At 35.7% G+C, this 27,550-nt stretch overlaps 1 protein-coding gene across 8 annotated transcripts; it reads right to left on the bottom strand.

Moving 5' to 3' along the window:
- Positions 1–26,136, bottom strand: LOC145788911 (dihydroorotase, mitochondrial-like). 8 transcript variants are annotated; one of them, XM_082883708.1, is made up of 12 exons: positions 25,708–26,092; positions 20,507–20,611; positions 19,464–19,544; positions 17,842–17,987; positions 17,484–17,665; positions 16,467–16,603; positions 15,087–15,252; positions 14,875–14,991; positions 13,916–14,076; positions 13,475–13,674; positions 11,841–11,880; positions 1–545 (listed from the first exon to the last, which is right to left on the bottom strand). In XM_082883708.1, exons 3-10 carry the CDS (start codon positions 19,491–19,493, stop codon positions 13,480–13,482), a joined length of 1,134 nt encoding a protein of 377 aa, XP_082739834.1. In that variant the 5' UTR covers positions 19,494–19,544; positions 20,507–20,611; positions 25,708–26,092; the 3' UTR covers positions 1–545; positions 11,841–11,880; positions 13,475–13,479. The 8 variants fall into 8 exon arrangements, with proteins under 8 accessions (XP_082739834.1, XP_082739837.1, XP_082739833.1 ...); XM_082883711.1 differs by lacking the exon at positions 20,507–20,611 and having other exon boundaries at positions 25,708–26,089; XM_082883707.1 differs by lacking the exon at positions 1–545 and having other exon boundaries at positions 8,583–11,880.
- Positions 26,137–27,550: the final 1,414 nt, after the last annotated feature.

Here is a 27,550-nt window from a genome sequence, read left to right as displayed (position 1 = left end):
TTGAACAAGCATGAAGGATATCAAAACCATTCAAAAGCAGCATAAAATGAAATATTTTCAAAAACAAAATATGAACCAACAAACAATCAATACGTTCAGTGAGAAGAAACAACAGGACATCAACATTCAAATATCAAAACCATTCACAGAATTTCACAAGATTGATTTCAACAACCAAATTGACATTGCACCATCAGTTCGGCTTGAGAGAGAGACAGAGACAGTGGAGCTCACCTATCTAAATCGCTAAGATAAACTTCAATTTTGATTTCGAGAGAGAACTTTGAAATGGCTCTGATGAATCACCAATCTGTTTCGCTGAGACCGAGCTGAATCTCTGAATTACCGAGCTGAATCTCTGAGATAATTAGGGTTTAGACAGCAGTGGAGCTCACTGATCTGAATCAATTTTGAGAGAGAACTTCGAAATGGCTCTAATGAATCACCAATGTGAGATCTTTGAAATGGCTCTGACTTCGATTTTAAAAGATCTTCGACAGCGCAGAGAGAGAGAGAGCGCTCGAGATTTTCGTTTTCGCTTATACCTGCTTATCAGATTCAAAATAAAGGTGAAAAAGAAGGAGAGCGCATGGGGCATAGCCCCTTTTTATAAGCGTCTTCTATTCATGAAACGGCGCCGTTTTAATTAAAAAAATGCGACGTTTATGAAACGCCGTTAAATATTAAGAATAGTGTCGTTTTAGAAAACGCCGTTAAAAATACGCCTTCAAAACAAATAATTCCTGTAGTGAAAGCAAGAAATGTTCTTCTAACGAATTATAATTGCAGGGGACCAATGGAAAATCAATGAGTGGTCTGCATTCCACTTAGGACTTTTGTAGTCAACTAACCTCATCAAGACAAAAGCAAATATCTTATTTGTAAAGTCAATAATGTAATTAAGATGAATTTGACTTATGAGATCTAATTATTAGAATTTTAAGTAATTTTAACTATCTAATATATCACCAAGATAATTAGGTATTCGCATTAACTTGTGCGCACCTTGACTTAACTAATCACATGATCTAAAGTTAATAATCGAACAAACCTCTAGTACTCTCTTAGGGTGATTCGAACCTTAACTTTTATTCTTAAATCTTTGTCTCTCAAGCACTTAAATCACCAGCACATATTAGAATAATCTCATTAGATGTATAGGAGAATGATTATGGCACCTTAGGGTGACTCAAATTTTCAATTTTATTCTCAAATCTTTATCGCTAAGCCACTTGAATATTTCACCAGCATACATTGGAATAATCTCACCAGATGCATAGGAGAATGATTCTGGCACCTTCCATGGACTCTTGATCAATTTCATTTTCCATGTGTTTCTTGGAAGCCCATACAAGTCTGCAGGCCCCGTTCTAAGATTTTCGAGACCCAAAGTCAATAATGAACTAATAAATATTACTAAATCATTTGGGGGGCCTTCACATTATTTTTTTATTCAATCAAAAAAATTTTGAAGGTGTAGACACCCCATTTTTGACCGTCCTCAAGACTTGGACGTCACCGCTTGGAACACTCGGTGATCATCCATGTTTGTGTTCGTTTGGAGTTCCCGGAGGCCTCGGCTACGTGCCTTGCCTCAGGATCTCCGAACTCGACCGTTTAGTGTCTGGTTTTGCACCAAACACTTGCATCTTGCCTTTGAGAGGCAGGGTAGGGCTTGTAGACCATCCCCACCCACCACCGGCAGTGGCTAGAGGCCACCGGTTGGTTTTTACTGCTATCGGCAATCTTTTCTGCCGGTCGGTACCTTTTGTTGCCGGTCGGCATTGTGTTTGGCCGGCCGGCCACTGTTTTAGATCAGTCGGCCACTTGTCCGGGCCGAGACCTTTTCTTGAGGGAGCTTGACCCTCTTGAACCTTTTTTAGCTTCTCCAAGAAGCTTGACCCCTTTTAGCTTCTCCAAGAAGCTTGACCTTTTTTTAGCTTCTCCAAGAAGCTTGAACCTTTTGACCTTTTCTAGCTTCTCCAAGAAGCTTGAACTTCTTGACCCCTTTGCCTAGCTTCTCCAAGAAGCTTGGCCCTTTTGCTCCAAGCTTCTAAGAGAAGCTTGGCCTTTTTGGTCAAAGCTTCTAAGAGAAGCTTTGCCCCTTTGGTTTCTCTATATAAAGAGAGCCTCTCCTCCCCTTTAGGGGGTTGGAAAAATCTGAGATAGAAGAGATATATATCACTCTCTCTATATATCTCCCTCTCTCTCTACATTTGTGTTGGTTTTGAGGGTCCAAAAGGGCCTTGTTCTTGGCCTATTTGCACTACACCCTATAGCATCACTCCACCACTTCCATTTCCAGCAGCAAGGGGAGGAATTCCAGCAACTTAGAATCATCAAAGTTGGTCCAAGAAGCAACAAAAGCATTGGTCTTCAAGGGTGAGTAGCATTTCCCCCTTTTTGGTTCATTTCTTGCACCATTTATAAGCCATACATGCTTTTTGATTTGAGCTCCGACCAAAACTGAAAAGGTCATTTTTTTGAGCTCATTTTCTTGTTTCATTAAGGGCTCAACCCGGTTTGAGCCCTCCATGTTGCACTTGCTTCAATATCCTCCTTGAATGCCATTTTCTTGCATGCTTTGGCAGCCTATCATGCTTCTGTTTTTGGTCTTTTTACAGGCCTAGAAATAGTCTTATTTTGACCTTCTTAACATGTTTCATCAAGGGTCTTTGGCTGTTTGATGAATATTTTGTATACCTCGTGTTATAGCCTCTTTTGAGCCTCATTTTGCATTGCATTTCTAGCATGTTTGTATACTGTTTTGGAGTTTTTACAGTTCTGTAAATATGCTTATTTTTGGTCCCTCTTCAATGTTGTAGAAGGTTATTTTTTAGTTTGGGCTGTGCATATACCACTTGCCTCTTTGGCCACCTTTTGGCCCTTTTTCTTGCATAAGAGCTTAGCCATATCTATGTTTGTTTTTAGGGTTTTTACAGTTCTGTAAAGTGGCTTATTTGTGGCCCCTCTTCAATGTTGTTGAAGGGCCCTAACCTATTTGGAGTTAGCAGCTGTGAGTTGCTTCATAATCTCATGTTTAGGGCCATTTTTGCATGCCATTTTTGCCCTATCTTTGCTTGCTGTTTGGCCATGATTTATACTGGAAAAATGCTGATTTTGGGACTGCCTTGCTACTGTCTATTCATTGCATGTCCATATTGCGCATATTTGGTATAGCTATAGGCCATTTCGGGTGCCAAAAGTCCATGTTTCGGGACTATTCCATGCATCGGGTGTGTTTTCGCCTCATTTCGGGGCTGTTTTCCCCCACATTTCAGTGCTGAAATCCCATTGGCATGTTTGCATATCATTTTCCATGCCATTGCATTGCATATGTCATTGCCTCGGTTTGCGTGCCCGTGTGCACGCATTTCGAGGCACTTCATTTTCATCCATCGGCCTCTCATGTGAGTGTAGCTGAGGCTCTCTCATGTTAGTATAAGTCCATGTTGCATTCTATATGCCATTTTAGCCATTGCATTGCATATGCCATTGCCTCGGTTTGCGTGCCCGCGTGCACGCATTTCGAGGCACTTCATTTTCATCTTATGGCCACTAGTGTGGGTGCGGCTGAGGTCCACTCACATTGGTGTAAGTCCATCTTGCATTGTGTATGCCATGTTTCAATACGTTGTGCATGTTATGTTGTTAGCATTGTGTGTGCCATGTAGTTATATTGCATGTTTGTATGTTTGCTTGCATGCTTAGGTCGCATGTGCATTGTTGTGCATTGCCTCGCCTCTTGACCAACCATGATTGAGGTTGGGTCCCTTGTATGTTTTGTGTGCATTGCATTTGACATTGAAATGCATACTTGACTCTTTGGTCATCATGCATCGAAATGCGTGATTGGTGGCCCGAGGGTCGAGGGCCATGTTCCCTTGAGTCCATTACATGATAGGGAGTGTGTCCATGCATACATGTGCCTGAAATCCTATGCCATATGCTGTCTATTCTCTGTTGCTGTCAAAACTGTCTTCTGCAGGGAGCTTCTGCCGACCGGCAGAATTTAGTGCCGACCGGCACTTTTTGAAATGCCGATGACCCAATAAACAGCCGATGGAAGTTGTGAACTGCCGGTGGGAATTTCCCCTAGCCGGTGGTGCTCTGCAGCATGCAAGGAACCTGTCCTGGAGTTTTGGCAATTTTCAGAGAGACAGGGCAATATAAACAGAGGTGGCAGTGTTATGGTACGGGCCTTCCGGGCGAGACGGATCCGAGCATGCATCACTCACGCATCCCAAGGCAGGGCTGCGGCCACCTTCTTGCTGCATTTATTTTGTTAATTAATTAAGGATTTGTAATAATTAATTAGCTAGGATAGTCGATTTATCATTCGGAATGTATTATTTTTTTTGGTCCCTCCGAGTGAGGGCGTGTCTGTAATAAGTGTGTGTGCGTGGTGTGTATGTCTTCCAACCTCCACTTCTTTCTTCCCTTTTATTTACCTGCTTATGATGGTAGATTAGGGCACATTTATTTTAGCATACCTTATGCTATGCATGCGTGCATTCATGCATTTGTTGACATGCACCGGGCTCGGTACATCATACAAACTACATTGTACGTTTCAATTCCAAATTGAATACATGTTACTTGTAGCATTTCATATGCCATTTTAGGGTTAGCCGAGCCTGTTTAGATTGCATCTTTGCATGTGTTGCATTAGCCATTTTTAACATGAACTAGGATCATGCATATGATTACTGACTAGTTTTTGTTTTGGCTCGGAGTACTAGGTAAGCTTTTATGCTTTCGCATATCGCATGCGTGTGAGTGTTGCCATGACAGTATGATTACCATGAAGCTAGCTGCTTATGTGATATAACTGCTTGAATGCCTGTGGATGGAGGTTGAATTACCTAAATTGGAATAATGCATTAAAACTGTGAGTTTTAAGCCCACTAGATAGTGGCAAAATCATCTTCTCTAAAAGCCCACTTGAGGGTGGCAAAATCATCTTCTCTAAAAGCCCACTTGAGGGTGGCAAAATCTGCATTTTAGCCTACTTGCGAGTAGCAAACCATTTTCAAAACAAACATGAAATGTTTTGTTCCAATTTGGGCGATTTGGTCTATACTTGTTTGCTGCGCACATAACATAGTAATTCTAGGCTAACAATTGGTTTAAGAACACATAAAGTTTTCAAAAACGGATATCACGGTTAGTAGAGGCCGGCCTTCGGACCGGGCGAAAGGGGGTGCTCATAGCTGACCTTCCCCGATCGTACCCAAGCTCCCGAGCCGAGACAACTCCGGTGATGACGGACATGTGGCCTTCGGCACCGAGTCAGGGTTTCCTAAATTCTCCCATAAAAAATATTTAAGTGGCGACTCTGTATCTGGCAAAGCAGTCCATGTTTGGCACTACTTTTTCAAAAATCTGTTTCTCAAAACGATTTGCCAGATTTGGACTCTTTGGTTCAGATTAAGAACCGTGACACAAATCGAGTCCGAACTGTAGCATGAGGCCCACGGGCGCGTCTACAGAAGGTAAAGGACAAAAGATTTGTATCTAAAGAGTTAGGGTTAGGAATTAGTTAGGGAGAGAGAGTGGGCCCTTTTAATTTTGAATGGGCCTTTTAATTTTTCAATAGGTCAATTTATTTTAAGTTAATTTAGACCTTCTTTAATTTTTTTTTAGACTTAAAATATACCTAATATATTACACTAAACTATAATAAGAAGAGACCCTTTTTTAAATATATTTTAAAGGGCCTTAAGCCATAACTTAGTGGGCCATGCTCAGGGCCAGCCCTACAAGTCTGGACCGTTAAAGCCTAGCTTGTGAAGAGTACCAACCTAACATCGAGAAAGAAAAAAAATAAAATACAAAATAGGTGTTTTTCATTTTTATTTTTTTATATTTAAAAAAGGAAATATTATTAGAAAGTCCCATTTCACAAACTGTTGCACCATATGATCCCACGTTTTTTCTATTAGATTGGCAAGTCCTATTGCTGTGTTCTTTCAATCAACCAAGTCCCTTTTTGAATTTTTTGGATTGTTTGGTGGACGAATTTGTCCTTTTTGTTAATCAATTGAGGACATTGTAGGAGTAACAGATATTGGGGGATATGTGGATGCCACGTTTGGTAGTTCGAATCCCGTAATTACAGGGAGTGGGAAATCAGTGGGTGTTCTGGAATATGAGGCTAGGTTTTGGCTATTGTTGGACGGCACCAAGGGTTGTCACAGACGTCACAACAGCCCACAGTGATCTGGTATGTCATATGTTTGCATCTGATTTTAAGAAAATGATAGTCCAATTGATGTCCATCACCATTTTCAATTGTTTGTTCGTGTGATTCGTTTTCGAACGATGCTACGTTACTATCACTTCCGGCGGTGCAGTCGACACATTTGGATGCCACATCGTACATTCACATCATGGTGGCCTACGGAACAGAGACCCAGACCACTATCTCATGCCACTATCTCTTCCGACGGTGCGATCCTTCACACCATAGCATCACACGCACTTATGGACACAAGTGCAGAATGAGGATGTGGTTGCCACTTTTTGGGATGAAGATTCGAAGGTGAATCGGTGGTCCAAACGGTGCGAAATACCCAAATAGTAATGATGAAACGTTGCTACACATGCCACCATCACTTCCGGCAGTGTAGTCCGTCACACCACAGCATCACACGTACTTATGGACATGGGTGTAGAATGAAGATATTGTTGCCACTTTTGGGATAACGATTTGAACGTGAATTGGTGGTACGAACGGGTGTAGAATTTCCAAATGGGAATGATGAAACGTTGCTACGCATGTCACTATCGCTTCCGATGTTGCAGTCCTTCACACCACAGCATCACACGCATTCACGGACAAGGGTGCAGAATGAAGATGTGGTTGCCACTTTTGGGATGAACGTGAATCGGTGGTCCGAAAGAGTGTGGAATACACAAATGGGAATGATGAAATGTTGATTCACCAATGAAACGTTGAATAAAAGATCAAGAATGTTGGTCGACTTCCTCAATTTTATGGTCGTTACGTTTGGGGCGGAACTGAAACGTGGTTCACCTTGTTTAATTTAGTGAAAGGTATATTAATTTTTTGGATCCAGATGTGAGTTACATTCATTCAATGTTAGGGGTGGACACGTTTGGATTTGAATCCATAGGTCACCCAAATAATAGTGGTGAACTAAAAAAGGCTTATGGTAAGATTTTTCCAAACATAACATAAATGGTAAATATGGAATTAAAATTATTTAAATGTGACATGTGACACTCTAATGTAACGGACCCAATTTGATTAAATTACTGTATGTCTTCACGTCGCATGCCAAAAGACAATCAGTAAAGAATTTATGTCCCACATTGCGTGTGTTAAAAACAACCAAACTTTAAAAAACTATTAGTGCGTTTTCGAACAACGTGACACACAAACACCCTACCACCTTCCCCATACATAACCACACCACCTGTTCTCCAACTTTACTAACAATGGCAAACTAGTCAACAAATAATTTAAGGGACCACTTAGTCACCAAAAAAACATTTAGCACCTTATGGATTAGAAGTCCACAAAATGGTTAAAAAACTTATAATAAAGTGCACAAACACAAACAAACCTATTAACCTGCAATACTTATAGTCGTTGACATGCATTGAATAATTCGAAAAATTTTAAATGCATCAACAACAATTAAAGAACTGGACATAAACCCCAGATGAACTGTAATAACAATAGTAGTAGTTTTTATTTACTTTTAACTCTCTTTTAAATTTCTCCATAGCATATAGAGGATAACTCTCATCCCCATCTTTTATATCATCGAAACAACAACGGGAAGACAACAATAGAAGTATTCGAGGAAGACCACGGCGAGGTGAGAAAAGAAACCGAGAGAAACAAGCCAAAGACATGATGGCTCAATGCTTATTACCACTCTCATTGGCACTTTCAACTACGCAGCACTTTTGACTATTCCCGTTGGTTTCGACCAAACTAATGGCCTGCCTTTTTTTTTAACACAAGCAAGTTCCGGAGAGAGTGATCTACGCTTGTTCCTGTTGTATGTAGGAGGAAGCCTACACGTTCTTTACTGGCGTTGGGAAAACTTTCGATTCAATTGTTATGATTTGGTAACAGCGAATTTCTCATTTCATTACCATTGAAGTATCTTACAGCTAGCACATCATTGTTCTATGCAACGGGCTTCTGTATCACGGCATGTTACCAAGCATATATACTCGAGAATGCATTTGTGAAACCATTGTTGGGGGCTATGTGGACTACTCGTGTTCTTTTATGGGCCTTGTTTACGTAGACATATCACTCCCAATCTTCAATCACATTCACAGTGTTATTCGTTATTCATTCGCTAATAGAGGCAAAAAAATGCAGTCCGTGTCGGTACGTAGTTTGGTATCTTTCTTTTTGAGTCGGTGGCTGTATTGTATTTTTTGTGTTCTGCAACTAATAAGTGTGTGAATATATTCCATTATACTAATTCAATGTTATATATGTTTCTTGGTGCCAATGCCTTTTAACTTAGATTAACAAAATTTCAGCACTTTTGTTTATGTAAACTTAATTAAATAAGGTTTTAGAAACAACATTTATCAACAATAAAACACTCCAGTCTGTTGTTTGGTTGTGTTTTTATTTTCAGTTTTCCGTTCATCTTTCAGAAAACACTAGTTTATTGAAATTCAATACAGACAAGGAACACAAAAAAAGGGTTTGCCATTCTTCACTACCCAAAAACATTCATACTTAGCATCCTATTATAAACTCAAGAAAGCAGGGTTGAACCGTCCTTAAAGAAACAGCGTGGTTCCAATGGATCATCTGCCAATCCTTGGAGAAACCGTGGAATCGGAGGCATGCCCACCTCTAAAATTCCTTCTAGAATTTGGACTACCTGTCCCATACTTGGTCTATCCTTCTCATCATCTTGAATGCACCAAGCAGCAACTTTGCAAGCTCTAATCACCTCTTCAACATCACAGCCTTCCAACCTGTAATCCAACAAGCTCATGACTAATTCCTCACTTTCCTTCATTTTCATTGCCACTAAAAATGGAAAGTACTGATCCATTTCATAATCTACTATGTCACTGTTTCTCCTTCCTGATATAATCTCAAATAACAGCATTCCATAGCTAAAAACATCGGCTTTTGGAGTGATTGCTTCACCTGATATCCATTCTGGTGCAAGATAGCCTCGTGTTCCTCTCATTGTTGTCAAAACCCGACTAATCTCTCTCCCAACAAGCTTAGCAAGCCCGAAATCAGCCACTTTTGAGTTGTATTCAGCATCCAGTAAAATGTTTTCGGGCTTAATATCACAATGTATGATGCAATCTCGGCATTTCTCATGGAGGTAAGTCAATCCTCTAGCAGTCCCAACTGAGATGTTGTACCTTGTTTTCCAGTCTAAGACATTAATGTTGTCTTTTTTAAACAAGTGAGACTCTAGAGAACCATTTGACATGTAATCATAAACTAGAAATCTTTTTGTACCTTGTATGCAAAAACCCCGAAGGCGAACAAGGTTGATGTGTTGGATCATCCCAATTGTGCTCACTTCTGCGCGAAACTGCTTCTCTCCTTGCTTCAAATTTTTTAGCTTTTTTACTGCTACTGCGATTGAATTGGGCAGTGTTCCTTTGAAAACTGTACCAAAACCACCTTCTCCAAGATTTTCTGAGAAGTTTTTCGTCGCAATTCGTATGTCACGATACTTGAACACCGCCAAAGAATCATCAACTTTCTCCAAAGTACCAGCTGTGTCTCTCTGTCTCTTCCTCCAGAGGAATACCAAGACACTGCCAAAGAAACAAAAGAAAACACAAACCGCCCCAAAAACGATCAAATAAGTGTTTCTCTTCGCCTTAGCTTTAGCTTCGGTTCCAACCAGCTGGGATGCTGCTACTCTAACATGAAGATCTCTTCCACTTTTATCATCTGATGAGAGTTGTCGTAGGTTGAACAAACCACCTCTCCAAATCAAACACCTATTATCATAAGAATAAGCACTGCATGAACAATTTCTCAAGCAAGCCAATTCACATTCATCAATATTCCCAACTGTTGTCGACTCTGAATTCTCAGGAAAATTGGTGTTTGGCACCACAGAAAATTTGTCATTTTCTCTGTTTTTGCACTGTAGAGGAATTCTCCTCACACACCCACCCGAGTGATCCCCCAATTCCCAATCTGCTTTAATCCTTGATTCAAATCCTTCAATGCAAGTGCAAATAGGTATATTTTGGTTACAACTACTAAATGCACCACAAAAAGCATAGACTGCACATTGTTGTGGTACAATCCATTTCGGAATCCACTGCACATTGTTCTTTCTCCAAACAAATTGTTTGAGTTGTCCATTCACATCCAGCACAAATCTAATGAGAGCAGTAGGGTCACCGGCATCGTATGTAAAATAGCTCTCATTTGTATTGTTAACATATGTGATATTTTTTACGTAATGGTCCAATTGCATCTCAGGAACAAAGCTAAAAACTTTCCCATTCCATACCCCACTACTCCAATACGGCTTAGACACATTCCAAAGCAATATATGACTTGAATTTGGCTCCACCTCCAAAGAGAACAGACTTGGTGATGGATTTTCTGAATTTTTCCAAGAAGTTAGAGCATGTTTTTCATTTTTGAGTTTATTGTATCCAATTTTCCCACCGGGAAGATGTGTGTCAGTTGGGTAGTCGAAACTCTGCCATATGACATTAGAGGAATCCAATGTATCTCTGATGACAAAATTTCCATTGTCAAGGAGCATGGCTATGGTTGAGTTAGCCGATTTTGAAATCAAATTTGTCGACCAAATTTGAGTCTTTGACTGGTCTAGTAGGACTAAATTTCCATCTTTCAAGAGTTTCAATTGTGAAGAAGATGGATTTGAAATGGGTTGGATTCTATTTGCCACCCAAACTACTGTTTTGATTGGTGGTTTTTTGTACCATATGCCTATGTAGTAGTTTTGAGAGTTACCTGGAGTGAAGAAGCCAAGCTCAAAAGATCCACCTTGGGAGGTTATTGTTTGGTTACCAGAGAGAGGCTGTCCAGCATGGATGGTATTGGTACCATCTGAACCTTTTGAGTAATGGGTATTGAAAGATAGAATGAAGAAGGGCACAACACAAAGAAAGAGCCATTGAATTTTGCATATGAGACTCATTTTTGCACAGAGGCACCAAAGAATTGGATGTGCTTGATGTATTAAAAGAACACAAGCATAAAAATTATGTGCCCTTCACCAAGTAATCTTTAGTGGGCTTGGTGAGGATAGACCAAAACAAGCCACAGTCCTCACACTAAAAAGTTCGATTTCAAACACTCAAGAGTAATACGATCATGTGGTCTTAAAAAAGAGTTGGAACAGTGTCCCCGAAGAAAAGTAATATAATTTTTTTTTTTTTTAAACTTGTTTCAACTTTGGCTTGCGAGAAGATGTTTCTGTTATTTGAAAAGCAGAAAAATCTTCTCACAATGTTGATTGTGTCTAGCTGCATGACAAGACAAAAGAGAATATGCTGTAGAAGATTTGTATATAGTTTATTGATTTTTCATCCTCGACAAATTCAATTGTTGTAAACTTTATGGACTTGTCTATTTTGGAGAAAAACAGAACACAAACTTGTTTTTTTTTGGGGGGGAATTAATTATTATTGTTTTTTAATAAATTCAACATAGTGAAAATATTACTTTTCCTCCCTCAATCACCTTTTGCATTAATTCGGCGTGGATTTGAAGTATTTTTAGGCTGCATAGGGAGATTCTGATATTGTTTTTTTCTTTTTTTAAATCTATAAAGAAGAATAGATAGATGCATGAATGTTTGGAAAATTACCTGCACAGATTGGGATGTTCCCATAGGTTTTTGTTTAGATCTGCAATTTGTTGACAATAAAATAAAATATAAGAAAAGAAAAGAAAAAATTCACTTTTTTCTTACCCATAAAGTATTAATTTCAATAATTACCTTCTTAGATGATTGACATTAATTCACTTCATTTCAAACTGTCAACAAATTTAATCTTTTTACAGAGTATCACACGTGCCTTCACACAAATTATTTGTCCTTATGATTTACTTAATTTAATGAAAAAATTACAACCAAAGAAAAAAATTTGAATTTTTAATTTTGTCATTTTGAACCCTAAAATTTTTATTTATTTTCAATTTAAACTATTTGTCTATTTTCATTAAGTAAAATCAACAACAAAAAAAATATATATTTTAATCGTTAAATTGAATAAAAAATGATATTTTAGAAAATTTATACCTACATTGAATATAATAACTAAAATACTCTTTTTCTGTTGATTTTACTTAACAAAAATAGACAAATGATTTAAATTGAAAGCAAATCAAAATATTGAAATTCAAATTGATAAAATTAAAAACTCAAGATCTATTTTGTCTCTAATTTAATTATATCCCAATATAGTATTTTGCTAAAATTAATCGTATGTTGTGTTTTAAATAACCAAAAAAAAAATCCAAAACAAATGGCTGTATTTTTTTTCTTTATATAAATTATATTTGAATATTTGTCTCCTTAATCAATACCATCAATTAATAGCATGTGTGCCAGGTATAGTATTCCGTAAAAAATATTAACCTTCTTAACAATTTGGGAGTAAAGTAAATTGATATTAATAGCTTAGGAAAGTTGAGGTACAAATAACACACGTTTGATAGGTATGAGGCAATAAATTTGATAAGAAATAAAAAATAAAAAAATTATATATAAATAACTTCACTTCTCTCTCACAAGACATTCAAAGATCTACAACATCCAAAATCCAAAACATTGCATTAGAGTCCTCATATTGTGATTGTTTTTTACGGTTACAAGCTTATGAGAAATCATTTTTGGGTTTAGACATGTGAAAGTTGTGTTTAAATCATGAATTTGAATAAAAATTTACATGGGGAGAGAGAAAAAGGCAATGGAGACATGAATGAAATATAAATTAATTTTTTTCCATTTTCTTTTTCTTTTTTAAATTACTATCCAAATTTATGGTTCAAAAACAGTCAGGACAAAAGCATCACAAATCAAAGTGGACTCTTCAACAGTGGAAAAATCAAATGAGTGAAATTTGAAGTAATTTGTAATATGTGGCCATTTTTTATGCACTTGGCTTTGTTTTGACTCGTACAAGCAAAGGTAGGCCCTTGCTCTGGATGATGACAAGGCATATGGTCCCTTCGACAAGATTAACCACAACCTCAGACTGACTGGTCAGGCTCGAGCCACTTATTCTCCTGTAATGGTTTGCTCTCATTCTTTCATCAATGGAGTTCTTGTTTTTCCCTTCAAAAGACTCAACAGATGTGGCCGGATTGTATTGCCTAAACAAAAAATAACTATCTAATGTTTACCACCAATCCATGCTCAGAAGAGTCAATTAGTATTATCGCAAGATGGAACAACATATGCATTTATTCCCAATGACAAAAAGCAAGGAAACGTACTTTGATTAAACAGAGGAAGGCAGCCACTCGAGTGTTTCACCAGCAAACATCGGAATAATCTCACCAGATGCATAGGATAATGATTCTGGCACCTTCCATCGACTCTTGATCAATTTGATTTTTGATGTGTTTCTTGGGAGCCCATAGAAGTCGGGTCCGTTAAAGCTTGTAAAGGCTTCTAGCTTGTCAAGTGCACCAGCCTAAACATTGAGAAGGAAAAAAATAAAATAAACAAATGTTGGACAATGTAAAATAGATTTTATTAATGCACCTCATCATTGAATTATGAAAAAAATTAAGTCAAACATATTACCATAAGAATAAGATTATGTGGTGGGGTTACACAATAGTTTATTTTTTAATGCAACAAAAGAAGGTAAAAACATGAAATTATGAAACCACTGGAACAAACATGATCAGAGGTGTACTAGGAGATATGACCTCTTCAAAAACCTTGGCATAGAGTGATAAGGCGACAAGGGCATTGTATATACCAGCACATCCGCAAGAACATTCTTTTTTTCGTCTCTCATGAGGAGCACTATCGGTTCCAAGGAAAAATCTTTTACTACCACTTGTCACAGCTGACACAATAGCTTGTCCTAGGGGAAAAAACAATGCATGGGCTTAGACCAGGGCCACAAAAAGATGGACAAATAATTTAATCATGCAGAGCATAAGAAAGCAATATTGCATAGGAAACAACTATCTAATTTCTTAAAGCGTTTCTGAATTTTATTACAAACATTATACTGGAGTAAATGCAAGTAAAGCTTACCTTAAGAAATGCTTCAAAACTTTCATTCAAAACTATTACAAGTCAACATACACTAACTAGCTAGGACAAGTGCCTTTTTGCAGCACAATTATATACTCTTTGAATTCTCCAATGTCATTCACTGTATGACCAACAACAAAATTGACATTATTACTATGCATTTCAGAAGTATTTAATTTCACTACAAACAGTAATTCCATGAATTCTTTTCTAGTACTGTCGTTGAAAGGTATAACCAAAGTTTATGCACAGATCATTTATCAGGGTCACATGTCTGGCAAAAGGGACAACCATGTGTAGGTTTGCAAGGTCATCTTATCTGCAAAAGAGATTTTTCTTGTTGAATTCATTTCTCATACGGTGCATAGAGGGAAGGTACTAAAACACAAACAGCGACAAAGAAAACAAGGGACATCAAGTGACACGAATCTGTAACCGTCCCAACCACCACAAACATCTGATTCATCATCACACCATTTATGATACAAAAGTTACCCACAGCACGGATCAACATGAAAGAAATAAATGATCGAATGAATAAATCATAACAATATCAGGTTTGCCAACATGAGAGAGGTAAGTTTCCATTACTGGTTAGTGAAAAAGAGTGTATGGAACATACTGTGGGTCTCTCTTTTTAGTACTGGAAGGCAGTAATTGTGTGGCTGCAATCCTCCTTGAAAAAGGGAATTCCTATTAAAAACAAGATGTTGTGGCGTGACGGTTGCTGCAACAAATCCTAATAAGGGAAGAAATATATCATTTTCTGTTCACCAAGAAAAAGGGTCTAAGTAAATAAACAAATGTTAATGCAGAAAATACCACAAAATGTACCTTCATTGCAAGACTCAACAAACCTAACAGCATCCGCAGTAGTAACATGCTCCATCACAACCTTCAGCTGTGGAAACTTTTGAATTAAGGGTCTTAGAACAGTGTCAATGAATACCCTTTCACGATCAAAAATGTCAACCTCAGGATCTGTAACCTCCCCATGGACCTGTAGATTAAAAACAAAAGAACTCCAATAAAAAATGGTATTTTCTTGTATTGGACAAACAAAACAGATATACTATGACAGTCATGTAGTCATGCTAGGTTGTGTTTAGCCAGCCCAAATAGTTTGGATTAAGGATTGTTGAGTTGAGTTGAGTTGAGGCTGTGTCTTTGAAAAATAAACAAGATATCCACTTATGAAGCCGCTTATATCTTACAGCCTGTAAAGTTTCTCTAATGAAGTGTCATTTGGCCTTCTGCAATTATGCTGTAGAAGCAGATATCATACGCCTATTGATGACCAGAAGGAACTCATTTCTTTTTTTGATAAACTTGTTAAGACTCAACCAGGGTTTGGAAATAATACAAGGTCAGTTTTGCCCAAAATCATAGGTTTGCCTGACACTTCCATTCCAATGTTTGATGGACAAGCATCACGCATATTATTCATCTTACGTTCTTATAAAAGCTAAGAATAAAAACACAAACGAAAGTGGATTGGACCCAAGGATATCAATCGATGATTGCATCAAGTACTTTTGCAACAATCATATGAGTCTTTGTAGTTTTGAGATTTGTTTTTAAGGCGCTGGAACCCAACAGGAGAATATGAGAGTGGATATGTCCCTATAGAGTGACAATATCACTCTTGAAGCCGAAAGCAAACTAGGAAAACCTCTGTGAATCCGCCATGGCAGTCCACTCATGGTATTTGTGGGTCGCATAATAACCTACAAAGTAGGTGGTTTTGATTCTTCCTTTGTTTCCATTTGTCTTACCAATATATATATATATATATATGTATATATATTTTGTTTAGAGTTCTTTTGATGTTGTCTAAGGATGTCCTGACAGGAGCCTTGTTAAAAACACAATATGCATTGGAGTAACCTGCTTTAAGATAGAAATGCCTAAATGGTGTTTCAAAATATCAACACCACATGAAGCAATGTTATTTTCTTGATGGATAAGCCTAACGTTCACCGTTGAACAATGCAATTGATCCTAAGAAATTAATTTAAACTGTCTTTATGTTCAAATTTCTGTTCTTAATAATAACCTCCAAACGATATTGCAAACATGATTAGTGGAGAAATGCCCCCCCCCCCCCCCCCCCCCCAACAAAAAACACACACACACACACAAAGCGTAATAGTTTTTCATAACTCTAATCGAACAAGTAGATGTTTACTAGCTGATTAAAATTAGTGAAATTACCAGAAGAGGCATATTATGCTTAACCATTTCCTCAAGAACAGGTAGACATTTCCCAAATAAATCTGTTACACCATCTTGAGAATTTGTTGTAGCACCAGCAGGATACAGCTTTACAGCGTATACAACCCCACTTTCTCCTGTTACAGCAATCACCGTGTTCATTTCAACCACGCATAAAGAAATAAGTGATAAAAGAAAAAACCAAATTTTATCTTACTTCATAAATTGACTAAGTAGTTTTCAAGAATGACAAGGACTAGCCAACCTACATGTCACAAACTAAATGAACATATTAAACTTCAGATACTTCCAAAAGTGAGATATTGCTTGGTTATTTTGAAGCCATGAAGTTAACCTGTAGCAGAAATTTTGTTCAATGAAGATCCAAATTTCCAAGCACAAGTTATTTGCCAAGATACCAATCTACAGCTAACATCAATTAATAATTTAAAAAAAAAAAAAAAAATCAGAAGATCCCCACCATTATACAATTTGGCAACATTGGAAATCAAAAGATCCAACTGAAAAATTCAAAAAAAAAAAAAAAAAAATTAATCCACATATTGAACATGCCTTTCAATATTAATCAAAACATCTCACTAGCCTGAACTCTTAAATGTTGAAAATTTCCTTTAAATCTATTAAGTTAATTATCAAATTTATTAAGTTAATTATGCAAATCAATGGTAGCTATGCTGATAATACATAACATTGTCTGCCACTTGTAGCCACAATTGATTTCCCTAGAGGAAGAGAAAGTCAATCCCAAATAGCAAAAGAAACATAACAGTTTACTAGGAAGCATAGAACAAAGTTCCTGACTAAAAACTGTGTTCTGAACAAAAACACTGAAGCAACAAGGAAAAAATGAGTTACAGAGAAGTGCAATTGATAGCTTCCGTTAAGCTTCAATAAGTGCATATTGAATTAAATATGTGACTCAAGTAAAATCTAACAATCTTCAGAATGTTAAGAACCTAAAAGACTATCAGAATGCAAGTTGTTAGTAATACTCACTAGCAAGTTTGATCTCCTTAGGAGTTGTGGTATCTGTCAAGTAAAGTGTTATAAGAGGTATGAAGTCACTATTGGCAGGCAATGCTTTCAAGATGGATTCTCGGTAAGCCACCGCTGCAGCTGTTGTCTTGATGGGAGGTTTTAAATTTGGCATAACTATTGCCCTTCCAAAATGAAATGCACTGTAGGCATAATGAATAGCAGATAAAATACAAATTATAACCCTTCACAACTAAACTAACTTCATAAAGAAAAATAAACTAACGATACTTTGAATCAGTATCAGAATAACAAAAATTCCCCTAACTAAATGAAAGTATGCAAAACAAATATTACAATTTTTCTCCCACAAAATTACCTGTGAGAGATAACAGCTTCAAGAAGGTCACCATCACGGAGGTGAAGATGCCAATCATCTGGTTGCGTTATAGAAAGCTCCATCTTGGCTCCTTTGGCTTTTAACTGATTAAACACCCTAACATTTGCAAAAGGTAAAGTTGATGCCTACAACATAATGAATGTCAAAATCGGTTAGAATTTTTTAGAAGACTAATGTTGAAGGAAAGTGCAACAAAATGAAGACCATAACAATCCCTGTCCTCATCTTGAATATCATATGTACACTCTTGTTTAATATCAAAAAATGTAGTGTCAATTGTTGATTTTTAACACTAGAATACGATTTGTAAAGTTATGTACGTTGTGATTCTAACACAACAATTGTAAGACAACCACTTTGTATGCTTCACTTTCATTTCATATTTTGACATGGAAGATGCAAGCAGACACATAACTCAACTAAAATTTATCCTACTTCAACACAAGAAAGTCCAGAACCAATCAGCATCTTTATTATGTGTCATTTCGCTATTTTATGGAGAAACAAGAACAACCTTGTCCATGATCAGGTCCCATAATTGTTGGACAGTTACCAATGACAAACAATTCCAAAAACTAGGGAATATGATGAAAGAATTTGTTACTATTCTTTTCACAGGCATACTGAGTTTACACAATCGCTGAGGACATTAAATTATTGTTGGGAAAACATGCCACTAATATTTGATACAAAAGCTTTTGATATATGAGCAGGCTCCTAGTACAGGGTTTTTTATCAGATTAACAGTCCATTAATGTAACCAAGCAGCAAAATCAAATTCTTCAACATATTCTTCATGCAAAATTCACGACAAAGTTAATTGTAATGGGACTAATTAATCATAGGTGGTCCTTCATGGAAGTCAATATATAAGAAGCATGGGCAAGGACACACCAACACAAAAAATTTCAAAAAATGTAGGGACACAACGAATGGGACACGCGCAAAATATATTCTTTTATATATATATTATATGTCATCCATAAGGAGAAGAAATTATTATATATCATGTATATGAATATTTAATTCAAAAATAATAACAAAATGCAATGTAAGACTAATTTATGAAGTCTAAAAGACGAGAATAGGTATACATCTGCTTTGTTTTTCTTTATCATTGAATCGCAAATTGTTGTAATCAAACTTCTAATGTGTTTCATTTATATCTAAACGATACACATATGTTCCCCAAGTGTTCTAGAAAATTTTAAACAATAGTTGATCATGTTTGGTAGTGTGTGCACCAAGTGTCAAGAAGTATCCGACGAGTATTGTGTCATGTATGTATTCGACAAGGCATAGCACAACACGACATGACACATTCTTAGAAGCGTCCACGTTTCTTACATCAATATGCTACTGTAATATTACCGTCTATCATAGTTTATACATATTACATACTATGCATATGCAGCAAGAGCTCTCTGTTTTGCATTGGAGAATAGATGAAATAACCACCCAGATTCTGCTTTCAAATTTGCTGAGTAGTTTTTAAATGTACACACACACACACGCAAAAAAAAAAAAACAAACAAACAAACAAACAAACAAATCACCAATTTTGCATTAAAGTTGTGGTTAACTAAAAGAGAAGTACATACTTTGTAAGGCAATGCCAAAGTCTTTATCATTCTCTATGTCGCACGACAATCTAAGGCTTTTGCTGAATATGATTGTCTTCTCTGTTGAAAGTAAATAAACATATGATCAGAAAAATCAAGTGCCCAAATCATATATTTCAAAAATAATCCCATTTTGGGTGTCTTACAAATACCAAACATTACTTGTTCCTACCTATAAACTATAATTCAAAGGGTTGGCAAATATAATTGGCCCAATCTCATGTCAGTTGCATGAAACAAAATCACATAAATAGTTTCAATAAGAGAATGAATTGGAATTTTCTCAAATATTCAAAGACAAATATTCTTTGGGTGGGTTCAAAGTGGGTGCAATTTGGATTTTGGCGAGTTCACAAGTACATGTTAGGCTAGCCAACCCTACTAATGTAATGGACCCTAACTGTTAATGTTATGCCTTTTTGCTATATTGGGGGTTCTAGGCTCAAGTGGCGTGATCTTATGCATCATGTAGGATCACGTGGTTGGGCAGTCATTGAGTCAAGCCAAGTTGAGTAGTCGTGCACAATGAAAATTAGTTGTGCTCAAGCTCAACAGAGAATTGTAGCTAAGCTCGGCTTAGTTAGCAGTGTTGGGAATCGAATTCAAACATGCCTATATTTATCTTTTGTGAGTCCAAAGTTAGTGGTCTTTGATGTATACAAAGTAATGGTATGCTGTTTAAAATTATGTAGGGAGGTCAAGTGGTGTCAAAAAATCTAGGATAGTTGGATTAGGGAAGACTGATTGTTATTTCTCATGGGATAGTTGCTATTTTTCAAATGTGTTTAGTGTTTCTTTCTCAATCTCTATGTCTAGCATATATTCTTTCTATAGTAAAAATACCACTAGCAGTTGGGCAACTCGAGCTTTGCTTGTCTCAATTCGATTGTATAAACGAGCCTAGGTTGAGCTCCCAGGAATATAAACAATACAACTCACACATATCAAATGTAATGTAAGTCATTAAGATACAACAAAGAAAAATTACAAGACCAACGAAAAAAAAAAGAAAAAAAATGGACCTTTAAAATGCTCTGAACAAGCTAACTGGATGGACAATCACCAGCAACCTCAAATATGCCTCCATAATTCCAAAACCTTAACCCACCATAACCCATAAGCATTCACTGTAATATCAAAGAAACCCCAAAATTAGAAGGGGGGGGGGGGGGGGGGGGTTTGTTGGAAACCTATTGAATAACGATATAAAAAACATATACATACATGTATTGAAATTTAGATTTGTTAAAGGGGTTTGGTGTTTTGGTCATTGGGCTGTGTAGAGATATGGTGATTTGAACTCCAGGGTGTGTTGTGAGGCAGAGAGATGGACTGAAAGAGAAAGAGTTAAAACAGTGTTCGTGGCCAGCAAGTTGGGCAGCAAACAATTCTCATTCAGTCCTTGTAATTCCACATAAATAAATAAAAAAATTAAACTAATCTCATGCCACCACACTCACATCAAAATGAAAAACACCGCTAAATTCAAAAGATTTCGAGCAATAGCAAATTGATGACCCAATTTGTTTTGGTTTGATTTCAGACCAAAACAGAACAGAAAACAAAACGCAATTAATTTTAGAGTAACCCATCCCAAATCTCTGAAATTGAGAGAGATGGTCGAATACAAGTTTGAAATCTCTGTAATTTTAGGAGCTACTGAAATTGATAAAAGTTTGGAGGATGAACTTGTTGAATCTTTTGAATAACAGCTTCTTGAATCCCAATGCAACCGCTCCTCGTCGGTGGCGGCGGAGCAAGGACTCCTCAGCGAGGGTTCCTCCTTCTCTCTCTCTCTCTCTCTCTCTCTCTCTCAAAACAGTTTTTTTTCCTTGATACCCCACAAAAACGACGTCGTTTTAATGAGGAATTGATCTCCACCTTAGGTTACTCAATTGGGACAGGTGTCGCACCGCAGTAAAACCACTCCACCAGTTCACTTGAGGGAAACACTCTAAAGTAGGGCTGTGCAGCGGATGCTCCAATCCAATTGACCCGACTCATGCTATTTTGGGTGGATGAGTGACACGTGGCGGGCAAATATGGGCCCAGATAATTTGATTTCACATAACAGAGTCGGGTCGCTTGTAAACCACCATTTCCATCCGCGTGCCCGGCCCGCCCGCCCGCGCCACCTTATTTTCCCCCCCTTTTTCCCTTTGTCTCGCCCTTATTTTTTCATTTCATGTTTTTGTGGCCCTAGTTCTTCCTTCAACAGCTCTCTCTCTCTCTCTCTTGAACGGCAGTGAGCAACGATCGGCGATCGGCAACAATGTCATTGAGCAACGATTGAAGCCTCGATTCGAAGGTATTCTTCTCTTCTCTTCTCTTCTTCTCTTTTCCTCCTCTCTTCTTGTTTCTGGGTTGTATTTGATTTCTGAAACTACATAGGATTATTATTATTTTTTCATCAAACATCCAAATAGGTTTATATCAACTTCAGGTACTCGTTTTTTCTGGGTTGCATTTGATTTCTAGAACTACGTAGGATTATTATTATTTTCTCATCAAACAGTTGCATTTGATTTCTAGAACTACATAGGATTATTATTATTTTCTTATCAAACATCCAAGTAGGTTTATATCAACTTCAGGTTCTCGTTTTTTTTTTTTTTTTGGGTGTGGTGTTAAGGTTTCTTATCTAGGATCTCTCTTTCTCTCTCTTAAAAAAAAAAAATTTATTTTCTCTCTCTAAAAACCTCTTCTTCAAAATCTACATCTTTTTTTTCTTCTAGTTGTTGACGATCTAAGCTTCTTGAAATGGTGTTACCAAAACACCCACTTTGTGTTTCTTTGTATTTCTTGCTCTTTTTTTTTTTTTTTTTTTTTTTTTTGGTTGTTGTTGTTGTTGTCGTCGTCGTCATCGTCATCTTTGGTAGTGCCAGTCTCTAACTCTGAATTTCCATGATTCTTTAGTTATTATTGGGCTAGGAAGCATAGATACGGATACGAGATACGGATACGACACGATACGGATACGGCGATACGACAAAACCTAAAAAAATAGGATACCGGTACGGCTAGGATACGTTTGTGAAAAATATATTTTTTTAAATTATAAATAGTGAGTTGCACATAAGCTAAAGAACGTTGAGAAACCAAAATGTAATTTTATAATGCAAAATACTAACCTTTAAGAATTTGTATTAATTTAAGCTAGTAGCTTGTTTACTTTTAAAATTTTTTATAGGTCTTGCAAATATTTCATTTCAATATCAAGTTTAATATATTTATACTACAATAATAGAACAATTCACAACTTGTCCCGTTTTTTTTTTCCTTTGACACTAGTAAAAAAATATTGTATTCAAGTTTACTTGCTTATTTATTTATTGATATTTAATTTTAGCATTGTTATATTCTCTTGTTAATTCTTACTTTCTATGTAGTTATAAGGGGACATGTATGAAATAATTAGGATACATCAATTTGATAAATTAACTCACTATGCTCTCCTTATCGAAGAACTTATCAAAGTATTAGAAAAATATTCTTATATTTATACTTGCAATTATATTATATTATATTACTATGCAAGAAATGTTACAATTCTAATTTCATAAAACAAGTAAACATGACTTGGAGTATCCGATACTTCAAAATTAAGTATCCAATACTCCAAATTAATGAAAAAATAATTAAGAAGCATCCGATACTTTTAATAAGTACCCGATACGTATCCGCGAGTATCTAAAGAGTATCGGTATCCAATACGGATACAATACGGATATGTCTCCCTATTTGAAGTATCCGTGCTTCATAGTTATTGGGCATAGGACGTGCAACTGAATTATTGAATCCATGGGGGCTTTCTTGAGGAGAGGTGATTACAGGATGTGGGTCTGAGGTAAATTTTATATACACTTGTTATTTAATTAGATTTACAGGTTTTTGATTTTTGGGGTATGGTTGGTTTCTATATTTTATATACAGTTTAACTGGGAATAAGAATTATGTTTGAGGTGTTGGTTAGAACTTTTTTGGTTCTGTAATGGAGTTGAAAACAGGGGACTAAATAGTTTTGATTTAGTTTTCTGTAATGGAGTTTGAAACAGGGGACTAAACATCACAGATATAATGAACTTTTCTGGTTCTGTAATGAATTGATTCGCATCAATGAATCAATGAATGAACTTCCGTTTTTTTCTTCTGTTTTTTTAATTTATCGTTTTGATTTTGTTTTATCAAAATGCAATGAAATGTGTCATATATCTGTCGTGATTTTGAGTTTGAACCATTGAAAATTTTATTGGCTTTTGAAGCCAACAATATATCGGTCATTTGCGTAAATGGGATGTTTTGTTTTTTCAGTAATTAGGGCTTCTCAACCTATGTTCTATGACTGTATTATGTGACTGTGGTCTGGGTAATCTTAACCTGTGTTCTGTGACTATATAGGATGACCTATTTTGAATGTACAATGTTTGTTGTAATATATTTGACAGTGCACAATTGAATTATGCCCAGGTTGTTTTTTGAGGAAGTACACAATTGAATTATGTTGAAAATTTGTATAATTTTAAACCGTCAAACCGATTCGTATCCATCCGCCAATTCGCTAAATTCACATCCGCCAAATTGGCAGACAAATGCAAATTGATTTTCTCCAATCTGCCAATCTGACAGACGGATAACGGATTGGAGATTCCGTGATTGCAACCGATCCGCACCCACCCCTACTCTAACGCGTTGGCCTTGGCTGTTTGTAGAGGCTGTGGGTGGAAAGTAGTGTGGGCCATCGCCCGTTGGCTCATCCAATGTAGTGTGCACAACCCAGCCTTATGATTTTAGAATATGAAAAAATTATTTTAATTTATAGGGTCAAGTTAGATCAATATTTTCAACTTGATATACTAATGGGTATACTGTCAATCTAGTCCAGCCAAACCTGTTATATTTTTTGTTGAATTCTATACTTTATCTTTATTAATTTTATTGAAACTCACATTTGTAGTAATATTTTATTGAATTTATTTAAGAAATTTTTTAATTTATACAAAAATATCTTTTAATTTAAAATGATATCAACATATTTATTTAAGAAATATAATGTAATTAAATTTAATTATGAAATATTTTAATTTTTTTTTTAACATATAACTCAATGGGTAGGCTTGGGATTTGTAATTATTTTTTAGGCCGAACTTAGATATAAATAGAGCCCCGATGTAACGACTAGGTCAAACTTAGACAAATATAAAATTCTCTATTATGTAACGTCGGTTCAATCCAAACCTAATCCGGACTAGAGATGGCAATGGAGGGCAATGGAGCGGATATTAATTCTCCATCTTCATGCCCTTCTAATAATTTTTCCCCATTCTCCATTCCCCATGAGTACTATCCTCCCCATCCCCTAATGGGTTTGGATTTTCTCCAACCCAACCCAACTTGACTTTATTTTAAAATATACATTTAACTTTATTTTATTTTATCTGGCTTGACAACAAAATCAATACACATTAATTAATTAATTAAAAAGTTTGTTTTAAAATAATTAAATATATAATTTTGAGACAATCAAATAAGTTTTCATTAATTGAAAAAAAAAATATGAAAGAACGTGGAAGGTTAAAAAAACAATAATAATAAATTACACTTTTCAATTAGCAGAATACATTTTTCCTTACACTATGTTTGAATTGAGTGATTTGGAGAGAAAATAAAAGAAATGGAAAGATATGTATTCCTCTTACTTGTTTTGATAACTTTGAATAACGTAAGTGGAGAAAAATGGAGGGAAACCAAGAGAAACACATTTCTATTATAACTCTCATTTTCAATCTTTCCAAAAGTGGAGAGATTGGGAGAGAAAAGAAATCAGATTCTTATATTTTCACAATATTAATTTTGTCCCTATAAAAATAAAAAAACAAAATAAAATAATTGACAAAATATTAAAAGATTATTTTAATAATATAAATTTGTTTTTTTTTTCTCTTATAAAATCTAACCAAAAATTTAACCAAACAAAAATGAGAGAAATCACAATCACTTTCCTTAATCCAATACAAATACAAATACAAATTCAACTAAGAATATACAATTTTCCGTAGCCCAAATACAAAGACAAATACAAATTCAATATATGAATCGATGTTTTGATTCATTCAATTAGCAGAAAGATTTCATATTTATTAAAATCGAGTTTGTAATACATATATATATATAGAGAGAGAGAGAGAGAGAGAGAGAGAGAGAGAGAGAGAGAGAGATGTATTACCTTCGATTGAAGCAGATCGAATTGACAGAGGACTTTGTGCGGCTGAGATATGCAGAAGAAGATCGGAAAGAAATCGAAATTGGAGCGTGAGGAAGAGACCTTGAATTCTTCAACAGACCCTAGCACAGAGAGATGGGCAACGCAAGGTCGCAGTCACAGAGAACGCCATGGGTGAGACAAACACGACACCACACCAACAAGAGAGCTAGATCGCTGCCATTGGTAAGCGCCGACGGAGATCGCCGCCACCAAATCGTTGACTTCGCAAATCGCCGATGCTGGAGTAAGAAGATCAAAGATGCTGGAATGAAATAGGCTTAGGCTCACTGTGGCAATGAGAAGAGAACCCCAGTTGAAAAACACAAACTAATTAATTCTCTAGGTTAAAAAAAAGAGAAAAATCATATATTTAAGAGTAAATTACGCTACGAGCCTATAATTTGGAACTCGTGTCATTTTGGTCTTTAATTTTTTAATGTAGATTTATTTAATCATAAATTTTAAATCTTGTTCTAAATAAAGATAATTTAATATATCATTATGTAATTAAAATAGCAAAATCGTCAATTTAATAAAATATAAACTAATTTGACAAAAATAAATGTCAAAAAAATATTTTTAATTTTTTAAAAATTATTTTTATCCACCAAGGATAAAATTATATAAAATTAATAAAAATTACATGATTAATTTTTAAAAATTAATTTTACATGATCCTTATTCAAACACATAATAAAAATTAATTTGGTAAAAAAATAAATAAATGTTTAAAAAAGTATCAATTTTACATAATTTTATTTTTAATAGGTAGAAATAATTTTTAAAAATTTAAAAATATTTGTTTGACATTTATTTTTGTCTAATTAATTTATATTTTATCAAATTGACGATTTTACCATTGAAAAATCTAATGAGATTTTCAATTGTTCTTATTTTGAACAAGATTCAAAATTCATGATCAAATGTGTCACAATTAAATAGTCAAGGACCAAAGTGACACAACCCTCAAACTATAAGGATTATTAGTGTAATTCACCCAAAATTTAAATTGAGTCTCTAGTGGTAGGATACCAAATTGTCATCCGGATCGACGAATGACAAGCTATTTTGGCAGTGAAATTGGGTATATCAAGTAAGGGTATCATAAGTATTTTATCATGACATTAAGTTATATTTGATTCATAAATTTATATGGAGATTTGAAAAAAAAAAAAAAAAAAGTGTGTAAAAATTAAGAGTGAGTAGCGGATATATCAATCCGTCCAAACCGATTAAACTGAACCGAACCGATCCACTGCATTTTGGATGGATGCGTGATGATGAACGGACGGTTACAGATTAATTTTTTTCAATCCTCCTAATTTTGGATGGATGGCGGATTTGAGATTTCTTTAACCGGAATCGAACCGCCAAACTGCGAGCACTCCTAATAATTTGTAAAACTTTGTGTTTTCAATTTGTTTAGATATTCTATTTGTATTTTCAATTGAGAAATAGTTTAAATATTCTGTTGAAAAAAAGTTTTCAACTTGAATATATTTTTTGAATTGAAAAAAATAAATTTATTATTTATCTATATTTTTTATTTTTAAATCTAATCTAAAAATAATAAGTAAAAAAGATGATATATGCTAGTTGGTTTTTGTTTTCACAAACAGATATAGATATAACAATACAGAGACATACAATCTCTACTACTGCTCTGTTCATGGTTTTGGTGGTTTGAATTATTTTTATATTTTAAGAACTACATATTGTAATACTTTATATGGATAAGGCATGCTATGATTGTAATATGTGAATGATGCATGCAGTGATTGTAATACTTTTTTAGGTCATTGAC

Source organism: Camellia sinensis, chromosome 8, assembly GCF_055761805.1.
Source record: "Camellia sinensis isolate YWXY chromosome 8, ASM5576180v1, whole genome shotgun sequence".
Lineage (NCBI taxonomy): Eukaryota > Viridiplantae > Streptophyta > Magnoliopsida > Ericales > Theaceae > Camellia > Camellia sinensis.
The sequence above is the reverse complement of the archived record's forward strand: the minus strand, read 5'-3'. Positions and strand labels throughout refer to the sequence as shown.

Coding starts and splice junctions, on each gene's coding strand:
- LOC145788911 (XM_082883704.1), bottom strand. CDS start 11,168: ATGAGTCTCATATGCAAAATTCAATGGCTCTTTCTTTGTGTTGTGCCC.